At 41.1% G+C, this 17,467-nt stretch overlaps 1 protein-coding gene across 5 annotated transcripts in view; it reads left to right on the forward strand.

The window, feature by feature from the left end:
• Positions 1–17,467, forward strand: part of FAM13A (family with sequence similarity 13 member A) — a 131,376-nt gene that overhangs the window by 71,199 nt on the left and 42,710 nt on the right. For 3 of the 5 annotated variants that reach the window (XM_026847532.1, XM_026847533.1, XM_026847534.1), the window contains exon 6: positions 10,990–11,031. The exons of 1 other annotated variant lie outside the window; for it this stretch is intronic. In XM_026847532.1, coding sequence (XP_026703333.1) covers positions 10,990–11,031 — 42 coding nt within the window. Of the gene's footprint in view, positions 1–2,448; positions 2,521–10,989; positions 11,032–17,467 lie in introns of those variants that run through there. One more of the 5 variants, XM_026847535.1, reaches the window with a different exon arrangement.

Here is a 17,467-nt window from a genome sequence, read left to right on the forward strand (position 1 = left end):
AGGGTGGGGGAAATCTCTGGCTTCTTCCTGCGGGGCGGGGGCAGGGCGGCTCGGTGTGGCGCCCCGAAATCCAGGCAGCCCCTCTCCTGGCGGCGAGCCTGCCGGCGGGTGGGAGCAGCTCAGAGGTTTGCAGGGATTTAGGTGCTGCGGGCCCATCCCTCCCGGGCAGCGGCGGTGGTCTGACGGCTCCCTGCGCCCCAGCAAAGCTTTCCCCCAGCGCTTCACTGCAGCAGCGGCCGTAATGCGGTAAAGGGAGCCTGGCCCGGCTTGCCCCTATGCACACCCCACCTAGAGCTGTCTGCTTACACACCCAGCGTGGTCTGCCTTTGCAGCAGCATGGGCGAGAGGTTTAGTTTTACGGAGGAAAAGGGCTGTTTCGTTTCCAGGGTTTGGAGACACACCTCCCGTCAGCACCAGCTGTGAGTGTGTACCTGTGGTGGCATGTGGTCCTGCCACAGTATGGCAGGGAGAACTGCAGCCAGGCTTTTGAAATGGCAGGGCACAGACCCTCTGCGGGGGGCGGGGAGCGTGCACAGTCCTCCTACCGAGTCACAAATTTTAAAATTTTTTTGTATTGCTCTTTCAGCTCTCAAAATTAAGAGGTCCATACCTCCTCTAGCCTTATGCGAACGGGCTGGATATCAATCTTTATGTAATCTACAAAACAGTAAATAAGTAATTTAGCGTGCCGTTTCAGCACTGTGGTGGTGCTGTTTCAGCAGAAGCGGCAGAGTTGCTGCTTACTTGGACACAATAAAACAGCAACTGAAATTGCTGCCTACACTGTTACTGTCTTGAAACAGTAAAGCGCAGGGTCCTCTGCAGATAGAGGTGGAGGAAGTCTCTTTTGCAGTAATGCGGTCCAGGGGTTCCATGTTGATGACTGCAGAGAAGCAGAAATGCAGTTTGAATATCTTAAAGAAGTAGTCATAGTGCATCATTCCTATCTGAAGGACCAGTCTCACATAATATTTTTAACCTTTTTGTGTTCCCGAGGATCTGACTGTGGTAGCAGCAGAACAAGTGGTTGTTATTGTGCTTTTGACTGTTCACCCCAGGGGAAGATAGGTTTCACAGGGTAGCTCTAATTAGACTCTTTGTTTTTTGTTGTTGCAAGGATTAACTCTTGATTAGTTAGAAATGCACTCTGCAACTTCAAAAGTGAAGCTTTTTCTTCGAACTCCCATTAAGCCTTGAGCATGGTACAGAATTGTTTGAGTTTTGCAGTTAAAAAAGAAGATTCATAAAATTCTGGCTTCTTTTCCACCTCCTTGATCTATTTTTAGTATTTGTATACTGTATTTTCAGCACCTAATTTTCTTTGGACCTAGGGGCAGACAAGCACAGACTCCCGGATCCCTTTACAGTGGCATCCTCCAGATTGCGCCTTTATTTTCCTCTTCTTGGAACGTTGTCTCCTCCCTTCTTAGTGCAGAGTTTTGCTGCAGAAGAGGGTATTGCTGGCTTTGAGCATTTTTTGTCAGCTTCAGGAGAGGTAAATGCCTGACAGTAGTTAATACCAGTGCAAGTAGCAGTGTGCTTGTGGTTCCTGTGAGGTGGACAGGCTGATGCTGCTGTTCCAGCTGAGGGCATGGGCAGCTCTCAGTGCACGATTCCTGTTGCTGGCTCTAAAGCAGACTAGTGGCAACCTCCAGGTGCTGCCGTGCGGGGCACTTCCCTAACCAAGAGCATCTGTAGTCCTCTCTCAAGAAAGGGAATGAACTGCCAGTAGTAATTGCACTTGATTCCCTTCCTGGGTGGGTGAACTCCCTCCTGCCCATTTGCTGCAGGTGCCCCGCTCTGTGTTCTCTGTGGGCCACAAGCTGACCATGCTGCCCCTACCATGGGAACCATCCTGTGCATCTTTGTGTGACTGATGTGCAAAACTTGGGAGAAGGAGAAAGGCCCCATTTAAGAAGCTGTGACATTTAAATAGCATTTGTCACTAGAGCAGCAAAGTTTTATTTACCAAGGTATCTGTAAGCTGTGAGTCTTGTCGTCTTAAAAATTGTATAATGTGCTTGCATAGAGCCATATGTACTATACAGTGTGATTTTATTCTATATATAGATGTCTGTGGAATGGCACGTGATGGGTTGTGGTGGCCCGCTGTGAGGGAGTGACAGTGGGGATTGTCAGGGTTATATTTCGTTGCATGGGAAAAGGTGGAAGGCTGAGTGTGTTGAACCCTCCACTGCAATAAATACTATATTGCCCAAGCACTGTAAAAGGCACTTGTGAATGTCACACAGGTTGCACTACTGATTTTCTAACAACCTATCCAGAGACAGTGATTGTCTCTCCTATTGCTAATAGGCTAACAACTTTGAATAGTATTAGCTTACTTTAATAACCTAGATTCCTAGTTAGAGCATTACTAATGCTGTTATTGTGTGTTTTAATTAATTTATTCTATCTCAGTCTATTGCAGATTTAACAAAAGCTATGCAAAGCTGAAACCTGTGGTGGCCACCTTTGCCAATCGTATCTGCCAGTTTCTGTAGGAGATAAGAAAGGCAGGTACACACTTGGGCCTCATTTGTGATCAGTGGCCTCTCTCACTTTGCTCTTTGCTGAGTTGAATCAAGGCAGAGGAAGAATGAAGCCATCATAAATATATTTATAAAGCATATCTGACAGAAGTAGGGAGTGTCACTGATCTGTTTCTTAACCTGTACAGCAGCAGTTTTCTGCATGGGCTGTCTTGCTTGCAGTCATCGTTGGGGGTCGTTTGATTTACCTTATTGGTTTGTTTGATTGGAGTCTTTCACAAATAGCCAATATTTTAGCCTGAGAACACCATTTATATTCCACTACACTTTCTTCTTTTTTTTTTTTTTTTTTTTTACTGCTGTGTTCTTTTTAACAGAGTAGTGAGTGTTTGTGTGTGTAAAGTTGTAACATAAATAAGTCTGATCCTTTGGACTTTGTTATCACTTTCTCTCCAGGGTACTGGGAGTGCTTGACAAGCCCTAGTGAATTATGTTCTCGAATATGTATGTGAAGTGAAATATGTTCTCTGAGGGTGGAGAGAACTTGTATCTGATTGTTTGCTTGTTTGTTTTGGGTTTGGGTGGTTTTTTTCTGGTAGAAGAATGAAGAGAAATTCAAACCTGTGGTTCTCATCTTCCTCAAGTCATAGTCTATTACAAAATGCTATGTGAATTTTTGGCCTTCCAGGCTCACATTTGACCCACAGCTGGGTACCCTGTCGTGTCACATCTGTGATGTGATGGGTGTAGGAGCCTGTGGAAGCTCTTCCTGGGTTCCGCTGGATGGGCGGGGGGGGGCTTGGACTAAAAGAGGAAATTGATGTGGAAATTTTCTGTGATGTTTGCCTCCAGGGTGTCCACCTGATTAAGCAATAAAATACGAATATTTACCTAAAAACTGGGCTCTTCAGATACCTTTATTTGAAGCATGCAAGCTTTTAACAAACAATCCTGAAATCAAAATCACTGGTTACCTAGTAACAGTTCTTCACCATTATAATGCAACAGGTATGTGTGCATTATGCAACTTCACACTGATAAATTCTGAGAAGAGGTGAGACTTTGGCTGATACATGCATTCCGCCTCTTTCTGACCCATTTTCTAGTTTTATCCTAGTGAGGACTATTGCCAAACCACAAGTAGAAGAAAAGACACTGCCCTGTCTTTCATAATAAGCCCCAACTAGTTTAAGAAGTAAAACAACAAAATCAAGCGTTTAACATTGATGTCATTTTATAAAAGATAAACATATTTGCAATCCAGGAAGATAGTGAGTAGAAAATAATTATACTAAATTATGCTGTTAAGGGTTCCAGTAGATTCAGATATGTTAATATAAATGGAAAATCAGTCTCTCGCTCATCATGGCATTTAATCAGCAAGAAGTTCTGCTCATTTCAGCTTGCCATGGGATAGCCTGTACTTCTCTGATGATGCTTTGAAGTGGGAGGAGGTGTGCAGAATGGCTTCAGTGTATTTTTTTTTTTCCATTCAGGTGACATGCCTCGTCTCGGTGTCCCCTCACACACATCCTGCGTAGTTATGTCTGTGGATAATGAAATATATTCTCAAAAGTGTATGGCTGTGCTGTATGTTAGTGTTTCCTAAAATTTAAAGGCTCCTACTCCAGGCTTGGGTGCTCATGCCTTAATCTTGGCTGTGGAAAATAGACCAAGAAATAGCATGTGCTTCTCAGATGTGTGCCAGAGTTCCTATTCACCTCAGCTTGTCTCTATGAAATAGTAATACTGGTATTTCAAATGCTAGATAAGACAGGAGACATAAACTCATATTTTTGGAAGACTAATAGGGAGCTCATCCCGCAAAGAGGTCCCTTTCTACAGCGCTCCAGTTACATTGCTGCACGCTGTCATCTCACAGGCTTAAGACATAACTTAGTTGAGAGACCTTTAGTAAAAACACTGCTGAAGAAACAGCTTTGGGGAAGATGGCATGATCCTTCGGAGATTAGTATTTAAATCAATACCAGTCCACCCCCGCTCAAGTTATCGGAGATATTTTGCAGAGTATGTGAGTTCAGAATAAAGAAGCTAGGTTGTCTGCCTATTTTTTTGACATGTGGCTCATTTGGCGAGTAGCTTACACAGGTACTTAAGCATGAACTTAACTTGGTTTCAGTGCTAAATATGGTTAGATAGAAGTGTAACTATTGTGGAGATTGGAGATAAATAACTGAAATGCTGTGTTATGGTTTTGGCTATAAAAGCTACTCTTCAGGGAGAATGCAGATGTTTGGAAATAACTCTCACAGAGTTATTTCCAAATGCTATTAAGCATTTGTTTCTTAGACAGTTACTATACAGTGCATTCTCCCTCCCTCCCCTTCTGATTAAGGGTATAGAGCAAGGGTGGCATTGCTCAACAACTGATGGTAAGTGCTGACTTTTAATGATGACCATTGTATCACCACAGTGTTATCATGTTAGATTAGATTTATAGTTACTCTTGCATCAAGGATGTTGTTATTCTTTCTTCTTTTGCATAACATACCTCAGTATTTATTTGAAGGAAATCTATTTTGAAGGAAGAAGCTTATATTGCCTGCTACTTCTCATTTGCAAAAATATTACCTTTTACCCACTGCTGTGAAGCGCATATTATGAGTAAATCACTCTATTGAGAAAATAAGTATGCACTAAATTTTCATGAGCAGTTTCGATCTTGCATTTGTCACAAGCTTGAAATAACTTTTATGAGGAAATGATTTGGGGGGAAAAAAAAAAGTGCTGAAAAATTTGTGAAGAGGACAAGATACTCAACGAAAAGCAGTTACTGTGGCCTCAAAATTGAGGTTTCCTTGAAGGTATTTTTAGGCTGTTAATGTTGAATATCAGAATAAGTAAATAACATTGTTCAAATCCCCTGCAATTGCAAAAATGGCATGTCTGTTAATCCAAGGTAGCACAGTGGTTCTAAATGGTGAGAAGAAAACAAGAGGGAGGTAACTTTGAAGTCTTAACAAGTCACCCAAGCCTAGCTTTCCTTCTTCTTCCCCCAAAAGCTGCATTAACTTTTGATAGCATTAGTAATTTGACGCCACTGAATTTTTGATGCGTTTTTGTTTGATTGCTTTAAAATTAGAAGCAGCTATCTTATTGCCTGAAAAACATATTCTTACTAAAATAATTAATTTCTTTTGAAGTCCAGACTATCTGTGGTGGAGTAGAAAGCAAGCCATTTCTTTATCTAATTTTTGAGGTCAGAACAAACAGAGCCTATGGCACGGCATTGGGAAAACATGACCTTGGCAGAGCAGCATGACGCCGCCAGCGTCTAGGCCCTTCTTCTCTGGTGCAAAATGTTGACACTTGAATCAAAGTACATTTTCATGATTGTAAAAAAACCCAAAACAGAATCCAACAACCAAACAACAAAAAGCCCCAACAAGCTACCCTGTATTTTTCTAATTTAATCAACTAAATGTCCTGTTTTGAAAAGAGATGTGGAGTAGGAAAGCAGCAATAGCTTTACAGTGGAGGTTCCAGTGCCAGCAAGGGAGGATGGAAGAACTGCTGATAATTAAGTGCAAATAAAACAAGGGGCAAGAGCCCTAAGCCGTCCTCTGACCTGGGGTGAGAGTTCAGGCATTGAGGAGGGTATCCCGTATGCATATAAATAAATTGGGAACTCTCCATCTAAACGGGTGTTTTTACAGCTTCAGCTCTGGAATGGACTGAGCAGCAGCTCCCTTATTCTTTCTGAAGGGCAAGATGAGACATTAAAAAAAAAAAAAAAAAAAGGAAAACCATCATTGCATATTTGAGAATACAGTGGGTGAACAGTTTCCTGTAACATTCCTGTTGCAAAAGGGGGAGGCAAAAAAAGGTAATTGTGGTTCTGTAATGGAAATTTATCGTTTAACAGTTAGACTTCACCCAAGCTTTCTTATTTCCTTCTTTAAAGACAGAAAGGATGCATTGCATAAATGCTGTAAAATACACATGCCTGAAAATCCTAAGATGTACTAAACTAACTGGTAGGTGATACTGGTGTTCCTTCCAATCTGACAGACTTTTTTGTTAGCTCAGTGGAGGTCACAAACATGAAAATATTACTACTTTAGCCATTAAATAAAGAGAACAAGTTTTTTCAGTTTAGCTTATATTTGTTTTGTTTTTTAACAAGAAGGAAGTGATCAGTTATTTAGGTATCCTTTAGGAGCGTGAGAAAGTGCTCTCCCAAGTATTGCATGAAAGAGCAATTAATTTCTGTTTAATCCCTTGGCTTAGGGGAGCTATGTATATATGTCAGAGAAGACATTGCTGTATTTTGTGCTTGGCCAGGTAATCAGTGATAGTTGAATAAATAACTGTTTGGGGGTTTTTTTTAAGTTAATTCATCCCTTCAGTGCCTTCTGGACATAAAGCATGTGTACAGTTGGACAAAATTTTGAGGATATTAAAAAAAAAAACAAAAAAAAAAACCACACCCACCTAATTTACTAATAAACCTGCTTACCAAAGGGATAAATTCTTTGCTGGGCGAGGTAGAAATTTAGACTGTGTAAGAGATGCACATCAGAATGACTTGTCCCCTCCATATTGTGGATGGCAGACTTGGTCTGCCAGGTCACTCTGCCAGGTATTAAGCTTTCCTTTCTTTCTGGAAGGGTTGTATATCCCTTTAACCAAAGAAGAACTATGCAGCGCAAGTACAGTGCAGTTAAATGTTAAACATATCTTAATGAGGTCTAGCATTTTCTTTTGAAAGGATACATGGTAGAAAGGGCTTCCTAGCAATACTAATAAACCCTTCAGTACAAGGTGTTTTAAATAAACAACAAAACAGTTGTTTTTTAATCTACATAGTGTGGGTGATCGTGACGAAGGGTCCTGTGTGGAAGGTTTTAAAACCATTTCTAATAAAACAATCCTGTTTATTGTGCAGTATCAATTGATGATTGTTTATGATTCCTATCTTGTACGTCTTTGCTTGCTTGCCTGTCACTTTTATATCCAAAACCATGTGATTATGTATACACAGGTTTAAAACCTCTCACACACAATTTTCATTTATTTCATTAAACTAATCTGTGCTTGTGTGTATAATAAAAGCACATCAGCCTATTACCTTACAACACAAATAATTCATTATTTCATAAAGTATTTTAATCAAAACAGAATCCTTGTGTGCTAAATGATTGCAGCAGGGTTTGATGGTCTCACATATGATTTGAGGGGTTGTGAATTATGGTTTAAGTCTGTCTAATTTACATAGCTCATGTCTTCCATCTTGCACAAATGAGTTGACTAAGGTGTGTTAAGTTAGGGAAGGATGCTTGGGATACATTGCTTTTAATGATTTGGGGGGAAACAGGTATTCAGATGCAAGAGATCTTTTTAAAGTTATAAGATTGTTATGGTTTTCTCAAAAGTCTAGATTTCCTACTAGTTAGCTCGGAGCTCTTCATCCCAGATGCAGCTACTGATCAGTGCTGCTATCTGGAACACTATAAAGCACTATTGAATGAGAGAGCCACAATTATCTACCATGTGAAATTTTGAAACTGGTGTTTGGTTTCTGACTTCTCTAGAGCTTCTTTCTCCCCCATTTCCAGCAAATGTTCTTAAAATATTTGTTTCTCACATACTTTGTATGAGTGGATAATGGGGTTTTTTGTACAGATAAAAAACTTGCTTGAACTTGTGGAGCGGCAGTTGTACTTGCTGTGGAAGTAAAGGAAGGAAATACGAGGTTTCATAGTCCCTGCTGAATACTTCTCCATCTGATCTGTCAAAGCAAGTAGTGGGAGTATGAATATTAGAAAGTTGTGCTTCTGTGACTCAGAAGTTAATTGCAAACCCTGAGATGAAGAATTTTTATGATGGAAACAAAAGCATGTTTGGTGCAGCTTTGACAACTGCCACTTAAACACTAAGCAGCATTTGGTATTGTTGTTTGAAGTTGCATGCATGCACAGAAATCTTGATGGTGCTGTGAACTTTCCTCTACATGAGAAAACATTTTTCATGTTTTGTGTCTGCCACTAGGACTTGTTTGCATTGAGATTACAAGTACAGATATTAATGTAATGCACTGAACCTAGCAAAAAACTTTACCAACAACTTTGTGACTTTAAAGTAGCTTCTATACACTTAAAAAAAAAAAAAGTATATATGTATGTGCTAAATAAAGAGAGAACTTATACATGAAAGCCAAGAGACTGCATGCCATCAGGGGAAGGAGCCTTTGCCTGGCAGAGATTCTTACCTGTGCCTTTGTTGCAGGTCATCTTCTGGGAAGGGCAACAATGGGCACTCCCATGTTTCCCCTCTACTTTTTCTAGGCATTCTCAAAGCTGTAGCAGTTTCTCACAAAGACCCTACAGGTGATGTTTGCCTCAGTACACACACAGGCAGCTTCATTACCTACCTTGCTGCAGGCAAGTGCTGTCAATCTGCTCTGCACTGCTCTGTGTGTTGGCTGGGTCTCAGAGAAGGGCAGCAGCAACATTCAGTGTCCCCACAGCAGTGGCCAACTACAACTTGTTTGAGCTGCTAAAGATGGGCTTGTGGAAGTGTCAGCAAAGTTTCCAGTAGCAGCTGTGCTCTCAGTTTCTTGGTGAGCTGCTGAAAACTGCCCAGTTACTGTCATGTTACAGAGGGGATGCGAGTTTTGACAGACCATGCTGATTTCAGAAGCAGCTTATCTTCCTTCTGGTCCATGGTATGTGGTGTTACTTGAATCAGTATGTGCAACATGCTGGAAGGTTTTTCCTGTAGGTGTCTGTAGTTGTCTCTTTATGAATCTCTGAATACTGGAGTGGGGTCAAAATGATGCAAAATTAAACCCTCATGATTTTTTTTTTTTTCTTCTGGCACACAGGCTTGCTTATATGTCTGTCCGCCTTCCCAGCCTTTCCAACTCCTTGCATCCTGCTTGTGCTCTTGCCCCCGGATGAATTTGGCGTTCGTATTTGTGGATTTGTTGGCTGGGTTCAAAACGAGCTGCAGTGAAGTCTGTCTCTGGCTATATACAGTGTGAGAGCAGGGTGCTTGCCTGGCTGCAGGCCAGTTTCAGCTTGTCTTGCTGTGGGAGCTTCCTGCTGGCTTTGGTGGAAGCTGCAAAAGATACCTGAGCGTATTTGATCTCCTAGCTATAAAACCCATGGAGATGTTCCTTTCCCATTTATTCTGTGCTTAGGAAGCTTTTATAAAGTGATAAATAAAATCCTTCAAAATTCAAGAGATTTAATGGTCTCAGTCTGGCTTTCCAAGAATTGTTCAAGCTTGATCTACTTCAGATGCCTTGTTGAAGTTGGTCAGGGTGCCAGTGCTATCACAGCTGCTGAGCAGCTTGAGTTTGAATCTGAGCTCACCTGACTTAGAGCGCTCTCCCATCCTCTCCCATTCTCTCATCCTCTGGACAAGTTCAAAAGCGATGGATGCCTTCACAGCATGGTAGTGCCCTGGCACCTGTGGCTGGCTACCTGTGGCAAATTGCTGAGTGCTGGAACAGCAGAAAATCAGCAGGGAAGTGCTTGGTTTCCAGTGCCTGTGGGTTGTTATCCTTTCTGCTTTTGTTTAAAGTACTTTATGCAGCTTCCCATCTTTTTTTGCCTTTCTGCCCAACTTGCTGTGCTCTTTGGAGAACCCAGTTAAAAGTCTTTTAGGGATCAATCAACCTCAGTGGCATTTCCTGGGTGTGTGGAGGAAGGCAAGCGTCCTGCTCTGGAGAGTTACAAGGATTAAATGCCCTGCAAGGCCAACCATTTATCTGGTTGGAATGACTAAGTGAAACTAATTTAAACACCGTCTTACAGCAACAGTTTTAAATTGACTTAAACCATTAGTTCACCACACCTTAAGCTGCAGCATCCTAGCAGCTCCTTCTTACCCTTGTGCTAGCACAGGCATGATGAGCTCAACCAGGGAACTCGTTGGCCACACACCAGGTAATTATGTTTGGGCCAGGTCAGTTGGCCACTGAAACACTGTTCTGTCAGCGGAGCTCCACACCAGCTAATAGCAGCCCCAGATCTCAAGCCTAGGGAGGTTTCAGCATAGTCACATTGGTTTTACACAAGAGTGATAAAACTGTGGAATTCATAGTGTCATGCATACACTCATGGTCATTTCTTTGGTCTCTCAAGATGACATTTTTTGCTTTAATAGGCAGGTTGTTTAATTCTGGAACAGCAGACGTCGAAAGGCTCTGATGGTTTTGCTGGAAAAATGCTTTATTGTTGCTATGGGAATAGTCCTTGCACTGCTGCAGAGCTGGAGTGACTCCTGGCTGTCTAGCAGGAGATCTGTTACATTGCATTTGTGGACACTGACAAATAAGTTGGATTCTCAGGATTTAAGGAATGTAATTTAAAGCTTTCTTCCCTGAGTACAACCAGAGGACAAGGTAGATGTGTTACCTCTGTAACAGGTGTACTGTTTCACTTTTGTTATCTCTAGTGAATATCTTGAACTGCAAATATAAGACAGAGCGACATACTAACTTTAAAAAATATGTTTTTGTTTTTAGCTCCCAAGAAGATGAGCGGCCTATGTCACCCTTCTATGTGAGGTATTTACTCAGTTTTATTTTATTTTTCTATGCAGGATTGTCTTGATATTGGGATTAAATGTGAGGGGTTTTGCCAGAAATGTTTAACAGACTGTAATCAAACTGAAGACTAATATTAAGTTCATCATTATTGCTCAGCTAGTGGGATAAATGAGTCTTCAGAGATACAAACTGTTGAAATTTTTTTGTATTTAGAGATGAGGCTCAGAGTTTAATGGCAGTCTTGTAAATTCTTAATTAGAAGATGGACGTTCATTTCCTCTTTTCTTTAGTACACTTTGTAGCTTAGATGCCTGTCATGGGTAGTTTATAATCTGTGGGCACATAAGAGATTTTTGCCACAAGCTTTGAGGAACTGGCAGCACGTGCTGCTCAGAAAGAAACCAGGAACCAGAAGGTGAGTCAGCAGCCCGTGCAGCAACTGCTCCTCCGCTGCAGCCCAGAAAAGCAGGAGAATGCCTGGGTCCCCAGCATGCTTCCCTGGAGGGAACGGTGCTCACGCTGCATTTGAACAAATTGTGTTTCTTGTTTTGCCGACTGGATGGCAAAGTCATTGCTTGTAGAAGTGGCCTATTTCTGTTTACATCAGTGAAAGTTTGCTCTGCTTGCTTCAGAAGCAGGCTCAATTCCAGTGCTTTCATTTATCCTTAGTGAAAGAACAGAAGCCAGGGCAATTAACAGTGAAGGGCTGCAGAGGAAGAAGGGCCAGATACTATAATTGGGTTCTTTGATCTCTGCAGAGTTTAAACAAATAAAAAGAAATCCCTGTGGTGCTTTTTGTGAGAGCAGTGATATTTGTAATTCTTATAGTGATCTCTTAAATTTGTTAATTCTCTTGCACATACTTCTATTCAGTCTCGTGGCTTGGGTTTTTTCTTACATAATTTTTCTTACATAAACTACTAAAAATATGCATTTCATGCATACTCTTAATATGGAGACTTCCATTAAAACTGCAGAAATGTGGGTCAGTGAACTGTTCATGGACTGGCGTCATTGCATGGTCTTGTTGATGCACCATCATTCCCTGCAGTGTATTTGTGCAGATGTTGCCTAGACTGTGCATCAAAAGCCCCAGACTGTCAGAGGATGTTCTGCCTTTTCCTTTGGGAGACTGTTTAGTAGCTGCGTACATTCCCCTGTCACAAGTTTTCCCCAGTTTAAATCCTCATCCTGTCTCACGGAAAAATGATCCAGGAAGAGGATTCTTTTCAGCTGTCCTTGTCAGAATTGCTGAGAGGATGGAGAGCAAGGAATGCACCTGAGGAAACTGGTATCAAAACAGGACATTTCTGAGAGGAGGGGAGCAAGTTTGGAAGTTTTAAATACAAATGTGGGCACATTAGTATCTGGAACAAAGAATGAGTGTGTCCATTGGAATGAAGGGATGACTTTCCATGGGAATATATCTTGCAAATCAGAAGGGAACAGTCAGTAATAAACACATAGTTGGAAACTGAAGAAATGGCTAGTAGAAGCAGAGAGGGAGCAGCACACCTTGCAACATAAGGCTCCATGCCAAGCTTGCATCTTTGGTAACATTGCTGAGACACAATTACTTGTAAATAAAGCTAACAGCTTGTAAGTCTTGCTGCTATTTATCACACATCAGAAAGGTGCTTCTGAGGTCAGTTGCCAAGTGCACTTAATTTGGCAGGAGAGCTGGTGCTGGCTGGGCAGCATGGTGCTTCAACAACTGAGAACTTGAGTGGGTGGCCAGTTTTTTCTGTGCAGCTTTGAATGTTCTAGTTGTTGCCCCAGAGCTGTGCATGACATATGTAGGAATTGCATTTCACACTATGGAGAAGGAAGATGAGACTATCTGCTTTAGCTGTCTGATGGTCAAATCTATTTGTATTGCTACCAACCACACTTACATAGTTTGAAATACCATTCAAGTAATCCTTCAAGTGAATCATGAATATGTATGTACAGAGTGGTTGCTGCTGCACTGATACAGTAGTTCCATATACATAATTATACAACAGGTTCATTAAATGGGAAGAAGAGCTCTTTATCTTCCAAACATTGCATAATACTTGGCTCTTGCCAGACTGAAGGAGCATCGTGTCCCTCCATAAATGAGTTTTGGTAGAATCAAACCAGAGACTTGATTCTTTAGTGCTATACCATGTCAGCTAGCAATGGAGATTTTCCCTGGATGTTTCTTTTAACAATAAGGCAAAAGCTCAAGGTGTTAAGTTTAAGTCATACCTGTCAGAATGTCACCAGTACACTATTTCTTAAAATGGCACTGATTTAGGTTTGTGGATTTGTTTGGGGTTTGTTTTTTTTTTCTTTAGACATTGGGGAAGTCACAACCAAGTATAGGATTAATCACCACTGCTGCTCTGTAAAGGAATAAGCAATCATTAATGATACGGGATTAAGTGGCAAAGGAGTCAAAATGTGACACAGGATTGTCAAGAGAGGTGATAACCAGTACAACCTCTTTATTTTTTGTAAGACTTTCTGGAGAGGAGAAGAAAAGGAGTGTATCTAATCTGTCTGATGTCAGCAAAATGCTTTATATCATGCCATCTGTATGGAGAAAATGGGTGTTAGTACTTAGAGCTTCAAGATAGCTAGGGAGGGGGTAAGACCCATAGGTATTGCTGGTAGGAGAGAAAGAAGATTGCTAGTGGAGCTTTTTAAGTGTCATGGACTTTTGGGTTGTTTTTTTAAGTCACTGTCATAATGAAATAGAATCACTCTCATGAATTGGGCTTATAGCAGAAATTTAGAAGTGAATGGGATAGGGGTGTCCTCTGGGAGAAAATGTACGACAGTGAGATAAGATATAGGATGATTGACATAGATATATAAAGAAAAGCATGAAATAAAATATATAGGATGAAAATTAATAACATAGGTAATAAAGTCCATATATCTCAGGACTAATAATGAAAATCCATTAAGTGAAAGGGGAGTTCCTCACATTTGGAAATGTCAGGAAAGAAAAGGATGTGGGCATACTTGTTCATGGAGGGATGGAAGGGAGTCATGGGAGGAAAATATTCAAGTTGAAGTAATCACATGACAGTGGATATATAAAGTGAAGTATTTTCAGTATACTTAGAGGAAGTATGGATGCCCTTGTACAAGAGTCAGATGAGGCCTCATACAGTTTCAGTAACTCATGTTTAAGTGGCATTAGGCTTGTGAAGATGATTAAAGAAGTGGGTAGACCCTGCTGCAAGATGGAGAAAAAGCAAGGAAGGCTTATTTACTGTAAGAAATGAACCAGAGTACACATATTTCCTCTGAGTTTTAGGCAGAGGGGAAAGATTGTTTATGTTAACAACACTAACAATACTGATGCAAGAGATAATGTGTTGTACAAACAGGCTGTGAATAAATTTGAGCAGGAAATTAGAAATTTTGTAGCTGGAGCCCTCTTTTGTTGGGCATTACAAGGATGAGGTGGGCTTAACCAGTTTGTGAGATCTGTGGTTTGAATCGATTCACCTGCTGCTGACCAGGGCTATCCTCTCCCTCTCTGTACTGTTTAGTAAGGTAATTTGTTGACTCTGCTTTGCTCAGTAACAGGCAAGGATTGTGCCTGAAGGGCATTTATGTTCCAAAACCTTTTGTAACTAAACCTTGTAGTACAGGGAGTTGAGATTGTTAAAAAATTTGTAGCACTGCTCCTTGTATAATTCTGTAATAAGACTGTGAATGCCAGCTGTACTGAGTAATCAGCACTGAGAAACAGTGTGCAGTTTCAGGTACTGAAGCAGCATCATCTGGCAACGGCAATTCCTTGTAAGCACACTCTACTCAACGTGTGCAATGAGTTTTTAGAAGACAGGGAATCTACAGACATGCTTCATGTTGGCATATATGCTTTAGATTTGACATTAGTCATGTAGATGGTTTCAGAAGTGTTTCCTGATGATTATACATCCTGAGATAAACCAGAGTGATATTACAGTGGGAAAAAGCAAAAGCTTTGTCGTGTGGAGCTTCCTTGTTAACATGCAGAACATTAGACTGAAATTGGGATGAGAGCTGACATCACAGGTAATGTCAAAAATTGTATTAGATAGCCATGAATGCAGGGCAAGGCGTTGGACAGTGTTGCCTGTTTTAGTACTTCTCTCCTCTTGAAGTGCTAATATCCTGTTGGCAGTATTCAGTACAGATGATTGTTTCTCATTTTAACAGTTGTGATCTGAGACTCTTTATATAATGCAAATCAAGTATTCTTAGCCTGTAGTATGTTGTTCTCAGGTCAATTTTCTGAAGAACCTGAAAAAAATCTTGTTGATTTCGCACCTGCTCAGAAATTTGCTTGGCCCCCTCCCCACTGGACACTTCCCATTGGTGGGACATGCCCTAGAGCTCCTGAGGCCCACAGGAGTGCTGGGCCCTTTTACAAGTCATGATTACGTTGTGTGAAGTATATTCATGTCCTGTGTCACATCAGCACTGGCTGAAAATAGACACCAGTCTGCTGGGTGCCCCTGCTCACCCTGTCTGGGTGCTGGGCAGGTCTGAGGCCCCCAGAGAAGCGTTTCCCTTCTCTGTAGAGGAACCTGCACAGAAACAGCCATCCAAATTCACCCAGCTAAATTGGGTGGCATGTATGAATCCCCTTCAGGGTTGTCTCTTTGCTAAGCAGTAGGTGTCAGTGTGCACCCATTGTACAGGGGGATCCCAGTGCAAGTGAAAAACAGCAAGAATCCTGAAGAAAAAAAAAAAAAAAAGACATTTGCTTTTAGGGGGATTAATTTTCTGCACAGTAAGAAGGTAGTGGCAAATACAATGTATCACATTTAAAGAAACAGTAATCTGAGTTTGTCAAAGTGTGAAGATGCTGAGAAAACATTGAAAGTGTGTGCTCTGTGTGATGGTGTGTCCCAGTAACTAAAAGCACATCTCTTCATTTTTAATCTCACTATTTTCATGTTTTATATGCAGACACAATCCTTCTCTTTGGGGAATGTTTGTCACATGAAATAGTTGTCTTAAAATAGATCCCATGTGAGTCTGCAGTATTGCACATCACAGTGTGCAATATCTGTGGAGAGTGAACAGTGTTTAGACTGTATAAATACCTATGAAAAGGGAATTTCCTAGGTCATGGGTTGGAATAATATATTTGGGAGGACTTCAGAAATTTTCTATCTGAAATGTCAAAGCCATTAAACATCCTCTACTTTATGGAATGACAAACTGGTAAAAAGTTTTTGCATCTGTTGAGGCTTTCTTATTGTTGTGCTTGGCTTTTTAAAAAAATAAAATGGGGGAAAAAAATAGCTTTGTTTCCTGAATAAAGCAGATGGACTGTAAATAAATCTCAGCAGTAAGTGGCCATAGTTCCAGATTGCAAGTACAGCTTATGATTTAGACTATTAAGTAAAGTCAGGAATTAATTCAGTGACTTCATAAATGAAAACCTAATCTGAGAAGATACTATGTCAGCAAGTCAGTTTGCTCTGGTTGATGTTTTTACTTTGCTCTTTTAACATATGGATGCTTATATTTTGCACAATGGTGCCTTGAATGAAGGAAAAAAAACAAAACAAAACAAAACAAAAAAAAAAAACAGGAGAGGGGGTTTGATACCCAACTCAGTTACTTGCCTGCTGTCACAAGATGCCAGACCAAACAGGGTGCAGGTGTTGGAAGAGATAATTCTCACTCTGGTGCATATCTTTTAAACCTAGAGATTACTAGTTGAGGGGTGCAGGGAAGATTTAATGTGCTTAAAGCTGATGGAAAATACCACCTTCCCATACTTGAGATCGAAACATTAATGGGAGAAGAGGCCATGCAGTAAGAGTTTACCTAACATGTGAAGCAAGATGTTATCCGAAGCTGATGGGGCTCCTCTCGAAGTGAGCAAAAAACTTTGGTAAACAAGTTAGACAACACTGGGAAGTGCTAGAGGTCAGGCTTCCCTACAGGATAAGTGTGAGGGTCATAAGAAGCCAGTTGAAAAGTTTATAGCGCTTAAAACAGCTGTGTGCCTTGATGCAGGTTTTGTGCCTGGCTCTCTGAAAGTAAAGTCCTCAGCATTGGGAAGCTCTCCTGCTACTTTCTATCATCTGAGGAGAAACTTTAAAGTCATATTTCTGATCATGCTTTGCAGCAGCTGCATAATTTAATAAAGATAATCTAGCTGTGGAGATAATTGACTGTACGTATCAGACGTGAGGAGAAAATAATTAACCAAAGCAGAAATGAGTTTCTGTTTGAATGATTTACTGAGCAAAGCAGCCCTCTGAGCACCTGCCTGTGGGCATGCCAAGAGGGCTCTTCTAGGTACACCTCACCTCGCCTGCTCCATGAAGCATAAATCCAATGGCAGAGTGACTTTTGCCACCCAAGAAGTTTGGAAGACCCCGCAGGATACACCCCACGTGTTTGGTTGCTCTTCTGGGCTGTCTTTCCCTGAGTTGGGCTCTCCCTTTCCCTAAATTTGCTAATG

This window comes from Athene cunicularia (genome assembly GCF_003259725.1).
Source record: "Athene cunicularia isolate RWA chromosome 4 unlocalized genomic scaffold, athCun1 chr4_part2, whole genome shotgun sequence".
NCBI lineage: Eukaryota > Metazoa > Chordata > Aves > Strigiformes > Strigidae > Athene > Athene cunicularia.